Source organism: Megalobrama amblycephala, linkage group LG15 (genome assembly GCF_018812025.1).
Source record: "Megalobrama amblycephala isolate DHTTF-2021 linkage group LG15, ASM1881202v1, whole genome shotgun sequence".
Classification (NCBI taxonomy): domain Eukaryota; kingdom Metazoa; phylum Chordata; class Actinopteri; order Cypriniformes; family Xenocyprididae; genus Megalobrama; species Megalobrama amblycephala.
Window position 1 is genome coordinate 27,417,450 of NC_063058.1, and position 12,135 is coordinate 27,429,584.

The 12,135-nt window shown below is 32.6% G+C and overlaps 1 protein-coding gene across 3 annotated transcripts in view; it reads right to left on the bottom strand.

Moving 5' to 3' along the window:
• Nucleotides 1-4,293: 4,293 nt before the first annotated feature.
• saal1 (serum amyloid A-like 1) overlaps nt 4,294-12,135 on the bottom strand; it is a 105,331-nt gene continuing 97,489 nt past the window's right edge. For all 3 annotated transcript variants that reach the window (XM_048157879.1, XM_048157881.1, XM_048157880.1), the window contains exons 3-13: nt 11,046-11,147; nt 10,385-10,468; nt 10,197-10,276; nt 10,013-10,072; nt 9,801-9,916; nt 8,101-8,263; nt 7,869-7,951; nt 6,654-6,824; nt 6,339-6,532; nt 5,202-5,294; nt 4,294-5,106 (exon numbers count right to left, since the gene is read on the bottom strand). In XM_048157879.1, coding sequence (XP_048013836.1) covers nt 5,011-5,106; nt 5,202-5,294; nt 6,339-6,532; nt 6,654-6,824; nt 7,869-7,951; nt 8,101-8,263; nt 9,801-9,916; nt 10,013-10,072; nt 10,197-10,276; nt 10,385-10,468; nt 11,046-11,147 — 1,242 coding nt within the window. In that variant the 3' untranslated portion in view covers nt 4,294-5,010. The remainder of the gene's footprint in view (nt 5,107-5,201; nt 5,295-6,338; nt 6,533-6,653; nt 6,825-7,868; nt 7,952-8,100; nt 8,264-9,800; nt 9,917-10,012; nt 10,073-10,196; nt 10,277-10,384; nt 10,469-11,045; nt 11,148-12,135) is intronic.

Genomic DNA, 12,135 nt, shown 5'->3' on the forward strand with positions numbered 1-12,135 from the left:
AATAGCAACATGAGTTTGAATTGTGAAGCAATAATATTCAGGACATAATAAATGCGGTTGCACTGAGCGGCACGACCAAATGTTTTACTGGTAGCGCGCGTCATTTTCAGTATCAAATAATGTCACAATGACAAAATTGTGTGTACACAAGGAAGTTTCAAAAAAGCTCCACCTCTGACAGAACAAACACAAAACATATGCTATCGGCTGACACGAGTTACAGTGTTTACTAATTCACTATGAACTTGTCATTTAGATGGCTGTCAGGTTCTGGTTGAGAAATCACTCAGCTCTGACATTTCAAAGGCCAGAAGGGTCGCAAGTTCAACAGACCCAATTTCTGTTCTTGCAGATGCACTGTCATTATTGATAGACATCAAAATGTTCCTGAATGCTTACCAACACTGAAAAGACACTTCCTTCTTTACACTTCTTATCATGTCAGGTACAAGATAAACAAGTTTAAAGGCAAACAAAAAGAAAGAAGTGAGGGAAAAGGATGTTGAAGCAATAGTTCACTTCAAACATGACTGTAATGTCCGTATTTACTTACCCTCATGTTGTTTGAAACCTGTTTTCTGTGGTACTCAAAAGCAGAGTTGGACCTCTGTTCTTTTTTCTTATACAAATACAGCTCATGGTACTAAAAAATCTTTGTATAGGTATATAATAAATATAATAAAAACCCTAAAAAAACAAAACAAAAATAAATAAAAATAAAAGTGGTCCCAATGACGTGTTGTAAAACTATACTTAAAAAATAATAATAAATATTTGTATATGTATATAATAAATACAATAAAATAAACTTAAAAAAATCATTATATATATATATATATATATATATATATATATATATATATATATATATATATATATATATATATATATATTAGTAATTAATTTTATAGCAAAAAAACAAAAAATAAGTGGTCCCAGTGACGTGTGTGTGTATATATAAGTAATAATAATAACAATAATTATAATAATATATTATTATAATATATTATTATATTATATGTATTATATATATATATATATATTATAAATGACTAAAAAACACCTTTAAAAAAATAAAAGAGGGTTGGTTTAATTCTTTTTGATTTAACCAAACTTTTGTTTGGTGTGAGACGTCAAGACATTTTTTTTTTGTTTTTTTTTTTAAATTCTGAATGCAAAAACAATTGAGATTAGCAGTAAATAACAATTTTCAACACATTTATTTTTCTGTTCTTCATACATAAATGGCTTAAAAAGACTTGGAATCTAGTATACTAGTCGACAATGGACTACACTTGATACTTTTAAGTTGTTATTTAGTCCTTTTTTGAGTTTGAAAGCTGTGGTTGATATGCTGTCCTTGTATGGAAAGAATTCCTTAAAATATCTTCTAGTGCATCATATACAGTCTAAAAAAAAATACTGTGTTGTTTCAACCCATGTTTGGGTCAAATATGGACAAACCCAACCACTGGGTTTAAAGATTTAATTAAAAAAATGTAAACTAATGGTTGGGTTTGTCCATATTTGATCCAAACATGACTTGAGACAACCCAGCTTGTTTTAGAGTGTAGGTTTGGAATGACACGAGGGTGAGTAAATAATAACAGAATGCATCTTTAAACAGTTGGGACAGACCATCAAGTATGAGATGGCATCAGAGTTATTCTGGGAAATCCGGCGTGAACCGAGAGAAAGTTTCATTGTACTGCTGTTGACAGGAGAGATAAACAGCAGCTGAAGGAGGCTCTGATGAGAGGCAGCTACACGGCCTTTAATGAGCTCTGACCGCACAAGCAGCTGGGCGAACGAGTGAAAAAGAGACGTACGTGCCAGAGTGCACAATGGCGACGTGTGGTTGCATGTGTCACGTGACTGCTGTGTACTCCAAAGACCTCATTCATGTTTAATGACATGCATTGTCGAGTTCCTACCTGATCCATTTGTCTATTCAACAAGTGGAATTTCTGAGGTAATCAATCGTAAAGATGCCACTGAATCTATATGAACCAAAATAAGGTGGCTACCACTAAATGATGACAATGTGGTGATGCTTTTTTGCTATCATTGATGTTAGCAGTAGCTTTTGGGGCTATTGAGTCATGCAGTAGCCCCAAAAGCATACATTTAGGCCACACTTAAAGCCAACAACACCCATTGTAAATGTGAAAAAAAATTATATATATATATATATATATATATATATATATATATATATATATAGAACTGGAACCGTTTTTAACAACTAAATTAATTGGATCGTGAAAATAGGTTACATACCAGAATGTGCAGGTGGTTGGAAAACAGGGGGCTTCAGTGAGGTCAGCTGAAAGGGAATGTTTTCACATACACGTTTTGATGAAAGATTACAAAGACAAAAAGGTTTCCACTGAAATAACATAAACCAATACATTTTAAACGTCATGGTCATTGTAAAAATGTCTAAGATTAAAGGTGCCCTAGAATATAAAATTGAATTTACCTTGGCATAGTTAAATAATTAGAGTAATGTAGATGAAATTGACATATGTGAGTCTCAAACACCATTGTTTATGTAAATTTGATTTGTGCAAAAGACCACTGAAATACAGGCGAATCTCAACATAACACTGACTGTTACGCAACAGTCTGGATCATTAATATGTACGCCCCCAAATTTTGCACATGCCAGCCCATGTTCAAGGCATTAGACAAGGGCAGCCAGTATTAACGTCTGGAGCAGCACAGCCGAATCAACAGACTTTATGCAGGCAAGCAAGCAAGGACAATAGCGAAAAATGGCAGATGGAGCAATAATAACTGACATGATCCATGATATCATGATATTTTTAGTGATATTTGTAAATTGACTTTCTAAATGTTTCATTAGCATGTTGCTAATGTACTGTTAAATGTGGTTAAAGTTACCATCGTTTATTACTGCATTCACAGAGACCAGAGCCATGTCGTTATTTTCATTTTTAAACACTTGCAGTCTGTATAATTCATAAACACAACTTCATTCTTTATAAATCTCTCCAACAGTGTAGCATTAGCCCTGTTAGCTGCAGCATAGGCTACTATCAAACTCATTCAGAATCAAATGTAAAAAATAATGCCATACTTACATGATCTGATATGCTGCATGACGAACACTTTGTAAAGATCCATTTTGAGGGTTATATTAGCTGTGTGAACTTTGTTTATGCAATGTATTATACAGTCGCGAGCTTTTAAAGGGGAAGCGCGCTGAATCGGTGCATTTTTAATTATGCCCCAAAATAGGCAGTTAAAAAATATAATAAATAAAAAATCTATGGGGTATTTTGAGCTGAAACTTCACAGACACATTCAGGGGACACCTTAGACTTATACTACATTCTGTGAAATAGGGTTCTAGGGCACCTTTAAATAAAAATGCACACTACCATTCAAAAGTGTTAGTCAGGAAAAATTTTTTAATGTATTTGAAGGAAGTATCTTGTGCTCAGCAAGATTGCATTTATAAGGCTGAACACAATTACTGACAATCATCATTTTGGCTGCGTGAGATTCTCCAGTTTTGTTGTTGTTGAGTAACTGAAGCACAAGCTGTTAAAGCTCCGCCCTCTTTTGGAGCAGCAGCTCATTTGCATTTAAATGGACACACAGAAACTGCATGTTTTTGCTCACACCCAAATAGGGGCAAATTTGACAAGCTATAATAAATTATCTGCTGTGTATTTTGAACTGAAACTAGAGACTTATATTACATCTTGTAAAAAGAGACATAATAGGTCCCTTTTAAAATGGCAGGTGTGAATGGGAATGTCTCCATTGTCCACTTGTGGACAATACCAAGTGTAAATAGAGCCCAAATGTATGACTTTAACAGGCTGTCTCACACATCATAGTGCGTGATGTGGAAGCATTTTAGCCATTTTAGGTTATTTTGCATGTCATCAAAACAGGAGTTCTGGGCACCAGTGAGAAGATGATTGACAGCTGCCAATCATTTATGTTATGCTTTCACAGCACTGTTTCCATCTCAACCAGCCCTCCGTCAATTCATATTAGTTGGGCATTCACTCATACACGCAGCGGTCTGGATCTAACCAACCCAAGTGCTTCCTCACCCTGAGGTTTGTCTGACAGATCAGCCTCAGGTAAAGCTAAACACAGACACGTGTCAATCAAAAGTCCTTGAGCGTCTGGTCTTTTCAGGCCAACCAAGATTCCCTCAAAAACAACATAAGCCAGCGGCTCGAAATCACGCAAACGTGGTTAAAATTAGCCCCCGTCTGTTTTCCATTCAGTCCATGTTGAGATCCCAGCTGAGTGTCTGGCCGTGTCTCTCTCAGGTCCTCCTCCTACACGCCACATTTCCATAAGAATGCAGCGCGCTCTGCATATCAATCCAAACTCTTAATTAAAGAGCTGCTATATTCCTGCTGGCGTCACATACGCGGGAAGTGCGCAGTAGTCCCTTTCTCCCCGTTCTGATAGCGCAGGCCATTTGGAAAGCAAATGAGGGAGGTGATCACAACCCGGACGTGGCGCGCACGTTTGAGGGGCACCTGATGGGGTTTTTGAGCAGCGAACATCAGTAAACACTCGAGTGTACGCAGCAGAGTGTGCGTAAAAAAAAAAAAAAAAAAAAAAAACACGTCATGTTCGCTATCATGTGCTGGAAGTTATTTTTAAAAGCTTTGAGTGACCTTTCGGTATCGTGTGAAGCATAATGGATATTAAATAACGTAAAAAAAAAAAAAAATAGTGCACTTGGAAATATATATAAAAATGTAAATAAAAATTATTAGTTCAAGACAAGTACAAAACAGGTTATGTTTACTAGATGTCTGTGTATACAAACAAAACAATAATATACACAATTTAAACATTTTTAAGGTATAGCATTTACTATAAAAGCAAATTTTTTTTCATATTTAAACCAAGGATAAGTCTGTTCACAAGGAGGTAAGAAACTCATTTCCAGTCTTTTGGGTTTGAGATCTTGGAGCTAAAGAACACTTTGGATTTGTCCAGCCGAATTCAGCTTGACACATTGGATGAAATGGGAATGTCCTTTTTTATAATGTCTGCCAGTTTCGGTTCCACTTCTGACAACAAGCCAACCAGGTGCTGGACCTGTAGAATGAGAGAGGACGAGAAGAACTGTGATTAATCAGTCTGTAGGAAGCAGTGAAAAGAACAAATAAGAAAAAGAAAAGTGAAGAACGTACAGCCGTTCTGTGTTGTGGTACAAGGGTGCCAACAGCAGACACACAGCCTTCCTCTGTCAGGTGCCCTTCCTTGACTACCGATGATAGAAGATCCTGAAAATTAAAGGGAATTTTCACAATTTATATAATATAATATAATATAATATATTGCAATGGACTTTATACTTTTATAATCTAAAATAATATAATGTAGTATATGATATTACATTAGAATTTAATAAATTATTATTTTTGGAAGCTTTATAGCTTTAAAATTTATTTAATATAATATAATATAGTTTTGGAATGTAATTTTACATTTGTAATACAGAATAATATAATGTAGTATATGATATAATATATCTTACACTACAATTTAATCATTTAATATTATTTTGTGAACTTGATGGTTTTAAATGTAATTTTTAAAACTTGACTTTATAATATAATATAGTTTAATAATATAAAATAATATAATAATAAATGTTTATTTAATGTTTAAAATGAAAATAAATATGAATAAGTTAATTATAATAATAAATATTTTTTTAAATGTTTATTTAATATTTTAATTTTAATACAAATATGGTGTATTTTTAAGATGTTGATGTAAACTAATATTCAATTAAATAAAGAAAAAAAATATTTTTAAATGTTAACTTTTAATGTAAAATATTAAACTATTTATCATTAACTTTATTATTTTATATATTAAATATGAACATTTTAAACATGACAAAAGTGTATTATTTAGCTATATTAATTTATTGTAAGAAAAATATATAATATAATATTATATAATATATTTTTGGAATGTAATTTATCTAATATTTTTTGTAAACTTGATAGCTTTAATTTTTTTATATAATATAATATAGTGTATTTTGGAATTAAATGTATACTTTTACATAGAATAATATAATGTAGTATTTAATATATCTTACATTACGATTTAATTATTAATATTTTGTTCACCACGCTTGTATAATAATGATATATAAAATCTCAAATTAGAATTTAATAATTTCTAATTTTATAATTTTTTTAATTTAATTTATATTTTTATAATATAGTATATTATAAGATTATATAATATATCTTAAGTTAGATTTTAATCATTTATTAATATTTTGTAAACTGGATAGCTGGCAATTTCACCTTCGTCAGTTCCATAATTACGACTGAGAGGAACTCAGCTGTGGTTTCGACTAAAGCTTTGAGCTGTACATCTTCCACTTGTTTCTCTTCTTCTTTCTGACTCTCTCCTGATTCAGAGCTTCCAGCTGTACGGCTCTGACAGTATTCAGCTTTGAACTGCAGAATGCGAATAAGACTTCCTATTAATTCTGCACCTGCAATGAATAAACAGACACTGAACCCGAAACAGTGATATAATACCAAACCTTAAACAAACAAAAATCCCTCCCATAAATTTGAATTTGATATGTTATTTAGTCAGTGTGTGTTTCGTACCGATATCCATTTGCAGACTGGAGTGTAATGCAGACAGCAGGGCAAGCGCCGGGGCCAGGAGACCCTTCTGCTCCTGCAGGATGAGAGGAGGGTCGTCCGCTTGACAGAAATCCTCACATACGATCTTGCTCACAAATGTCCACAACGCACGACCACACGCTCCATCTGATACTGTAGACAAAGGAAAAATCTGAAAACATTGCTACACATTTCATACACCTTTCTGTGGACAGTCAAAAAATAAAGTGAGATCTTTTAATATAAAGGAGAATCCATTTTTATCATAATTTTTTTTTTTTTTTTTACTTTATTAAATCCTTCAAAAGTGACAGTACAGACATAAAGTTATAAAAGATTTCTGTTTCTTCCACTTTTTTTGTACCTTTTTCTTTATAAATATTATTTCCCATCTCTTACTATATATATATATATATATATATATATATATGGCAATATATTTGATTAGGGTTGGAGTGTAACTTTGCAGGGCAGTCAATAGCCAGGAGCAGGATTGGACACCCGTGGTCTAGGGTTTGGAGGATTCAACATTTAAAAACTAATAATTATAAGTGTTTCGTAAACTCTACCCGTGTTTTGCCTCTTGCCATCAAACACTTATAATTATTAGTATAATTATTAATCAAACGCACCTGAAGCAACTAATTAAGGTCTTCAGGATCACTTGAAAATTAAAAGGCAGGTGTGTTTGATTAGAGTTGGAGCATAACTTTGCAGGACAGTCAATCGCCAGGAGCAGGATTGGGCACCCCTGCCCTAGACAATATCTGGGGTCGTAACATTTAATGGGGGCTCGTCCGGGATTTGAACTCGGGACCTTTTGCATTCAAACCGAGAATCATACCCAAAATCAGCAAATTGGAATGATTTCTGAAGGATCTCGTGACACTGATTGGAGTAATGATGCTGAAAATTCACTTTTGCACAGGAATCAATAACATTTTTTAAATATCTTCAAATAGAAACCAGTTATTTAAAATTGTAATAATATTTCAATAGTACTATTGATATAGTACTATTTTACTGTATTTTCGATCAAATAAATTCTGACTTTGCGACCAGAAGAGACTATCACAGAAGTAACATTAAAGTTTATCTAAAAGAAACACATGAACATCTGTATGATTGTTCTCATAAAAATACTAATACTAAATACAAATGAATATATTCAGGGTTCAGTATGTGTGTAGGTCTCACCCAGAGCCTGCATGCCCTCTTCTACTGTAGTCAGAAGCTGGAGCGAATGAAGATAAACTTCAAGAGCTTCTGGACTCTCTGACCTACAAAACAAAATGTTAAGTGAATGAACAGTGATGTGAATCCAGGTAGAACATCTTCTCTTAATCTAGCAGCAGACACAGGAATAGGTTGGTAAACACTTCGGACAGACGAGCAAGAAGGTCACATCACCTTAATTAATATGTCTCACCTAAGCTGTGTGGCCGCCTCAAGCAGAGAGGATGCGATGTCCTGCTGTGTGTCCTTGTGTGGGTCACTCTCACTGGGTGGGGTCGACACCCAACTCTTCATTATCTCCTCATCCTCATCAAAGAGCTTATCCACCAACTCCCCAACCTTAACCAGCAAATCCACTGCAAAGAGAGAGAGAGATACACTTTAGTGTCACAATGCTTCAGTGTTACTATAGTTTTGATAAACTATTATCTAATATTTAATTAAACTAGCATTAAATGTTTTCAAACACATCAAATATCTGTATTTTAAAATTTGGTATTGATTTTGATGTAAACTAATATTCAATTAATTAAGGAAAAAATACTGAATATTAATTTACATCATATATATATATTAAGTGTAAACTTTAATGTAAAAAAAAAAAAAAAAAAAAAAAAAAATATATATATATATATATATATATATATATATATATATATATATATATCAGTGAATTACATTACATTTATAATAATAATTTAAAATGTTTATTTGATATGTACTGCAAAAAACAAACTAAAACAATTGCACAAGAAAAAATAAATAATCTTAAATAATATACTAATAAACATTGTTTATTTAATGTTTATTTCTAAAAACAAACAAACAAAATCACAAAATCAAATAAATGAAAATAAATAAATAAATATGAATTATAAGTTAATAGTTATAATAAATATTTTTAAATGTTTATTTAATATTTTCAAAACACCAAATATCTAATTTGGTGTATTTTAAAAATGTTGATGTAAACTAATATTCAAATAAATAAAGCCAAAAATAAATAAATAAATAAAAAAATAAAAAAAACATTTGTTAAATGTTAACTTTTAATGTAAAATATTAAACATTAACTTTATTATATATTTTTTGATATATTAAATATGAACATTTTAAACATGACAAAAAATGTATTATTTAGCTATATGAATTTATTATAAGAAAAAATTCAAACAATTATTTCTCTTTAATTTATAGAAATAAGAAATCAGTAAAAAAATAGTAAAAAAAGTTATTAAAAACATATATAATAAAAGTTAAAGTTAATAATAAATAATAATGTTAAATGTTTACTTAATGTTTGTTGCTTAAAACAAACAAAAATAAATCACAAGAAAATTAAAATAAAAAGTTAATAATAATAATAATAAATAATAATAATAATAATAATTAAATGTTTATTTAATGTATATTGCTAAAAACAAAAATAAAGCACAAGAAAATTAAATAAAAATGTTAATAATAATTTTAAATGTCTATGTTTATTGCTAAAAAACACACAAGAAAATAAAAAGAAATAAATATGAGTAAGTTAATAATAATGCTAAATATGTTTAATGTTTATTTAATGTTATTGCTAAAACAAACAAACAAACAAACATAAAAATCATATTTTTTGAGCACCAAATCAACATATTTCATTTCTGAAGGATTATGTGGCAGGCCAATCAAGTAATGGCTGCTGAAAATTCAGGAATAAATTTTTAAATTACATACAATTTTTTTGTTTTTAATGGTTTAATGCTAAAAAAAAATAACACCAGAAAATTAAAATAAATATAAATAAGTTAATATTAATAATAAATATGTTTATTGCTAAAAAACAAGAGTTTCAGGCATTTCTTGCTCTATTCATTGAAAGTACCATTAGCAGCATCTTTAAACATCACTGACCATTCGTGGAGCTGCTCATGATAAAACACAGACTGCCACACACCGCGGGCTGCTGCCGTATCCTCTCTAGCCACAGAGGGGCGACATCAGGCTGAGACATGCATGTTAGCAGGAGTCTGAGAAAGCCACAGTATTGCAAGTCAGACACTGACATTTAGAGAAAGTAAAATGTGGCATATATTGTGAAATCTACTTAGAATTTTCTAACTGACCTGCACGTTTCCAAGAGCGTAGGTGGGTCATTGTCTCCGAGCAGCAGAAGTAACACAGCGCTGAGATATACATGTCAGACATAGTTTAACAGAAGTAGTAGTAGTACTGTATTTACAAAACTAGTTCAATTAATCTGAAGAGAAACAGAAAGGGAGAATGATGCTCAGTGTGTGTACGTCTTACCCCAAGTCAGAGTTCTGGCTGAGAGAGACACATGTGTCATGGAAACAGGCCATATTACCCAGAATTCCAACACAGATTTCCTGTAACAAATGCTCTGAGTAATTATATAAAGTCATAAGAAAGCAGCAAGGAAAATCTGACATATAATTCTTCAGCATACGAGCATTTACAGTGGTAAAATGACTTACAGTGAGCCGTGGACTGCGTGACTTTGCGATCACACCCAGCAAGATGTCTGGAGCCTTGAACTCTTGAAGAAAAACAGCCACGTCCTGGAGAGAAAAATCATGTAATGTGTATATACACTGTGTTCCACATTATTATGCAAGTGACATATCAGTAGGATTTTAGTGCAATAAACAATTGACGTAGTGAAAGAAGCGCAGGCTTCCGTGTTTATGTCCGAATGCTGAGTGAGTTCTTCATGACAGAAATGTAAATTTTGGGTGAACTAACCCTTTAATACAATTAATATGTTTGACAGAAACATCCCTTAATAAGCCTTTATCTGACTGGATTCTTCTGTGCTCTAAAATGTGACAGTTCGACAATCTCTTTTCAGTTTTTGCAAAATATCAGTTATGTCTTTTGCAAGATATTGCACCATTTCATGCTTTTCATCTTCAGAATGTTCTTTCTTCCTCCCCTTATTGCATGAGAACTGTGGTTGTTTAATAATGTGGATCAACCTCTTTAAGTAGGTTTTCCATTTCTAAAAAGATATGAGGAATAAAACATACAAATACTTTCTTTGAAAACATAAAATCTGATTATTTATTGTACTAAAATCCTCCTGGTATAATAACTTGGAACACCGTGCATGCCATCAAGGAGGGTGTATTAGTTTACCTTATTCATAGCCATGTCCCATACTTTACACAAGTCCTCTTCCAAATCATCCATCAGTTCCATGGAAAAATCACTCGGGCCATTTCCTTGATCTGTCACCATCTATAAGGTAATAATGTGGTTCCATAAGCAATTAAATCATAGGGTGTACTTGGCTTAGTTTTGGCCTAGTTTTTGAAAAGTTGCGAAAAGTTGCGGAAAATGAAAAGTTGCGATTTTCTAGGCCGATATGGCTAGGAACTATACTCTCATTCCTCCGTAATAATCAAGGGACTTTGTTGCCGTACCATGGGTGCAGCAGGCGCAATGATACGCAGCATCTCTCACAAATGTCGCACCCATGGTACGGCAACAAAGTTCCTTGATTATTACGCCGGAATGAGAGTATAGTTCCTAGCCATATTGGCCTAGAAAATCGCAACTTTTCATTTTCCGTCGGTCTTAGTACACAAAAGCGTGTAACTACAGAGGAGTCAAGTTTTAAATAGGAAAAAATATCGAAACTCTTTGGTCATTTTTGAGCGAGATGCTAACGGTCTAATCAGATTCAATGAACTATGCTAAGCTATGCTAAAAGTGGTACCGCCTGACCCAGAGATCGGCTGAATGGATTCGAAAACGGTAAAACTCAACTGTTTAAAGGTGATAAAGAGGATTTTTTCTCGACTGAGAATCCAAAGACTGTTACTGAGTTTTTTAAATGGAAAACAAGCCCATTTTCAAAAAAAGTGTTCCTTTAACTCCTGTCTCCTGAAAAAAAAAGAAAAAGGAGCGCGCAGCCGCGCTCGTCTCTCACAAGGAACGTCACGGCAGTGATTGACAAGCCAGAGGGCAAATCGTTTCCGCGATGATCGCGTAAACGATTGGCTGATGTTTTTAAGGCCCTACCTCATGCACAGATGATGTATATTAATATTATTACTTTCAGTGCACCTAATAAATAGTCTTTTATCAGTTAGTAAAGACAGTTTCAAGAATATTGCAAAAATGTATAAAACAAAACATCCTCTTTAGCACCTTTAACTCTAGGGGAATTGGAAAATGAGCCCATTTTCAAAAAAAGTGGAGTGTTCCTTTAATTAAAAAAAAA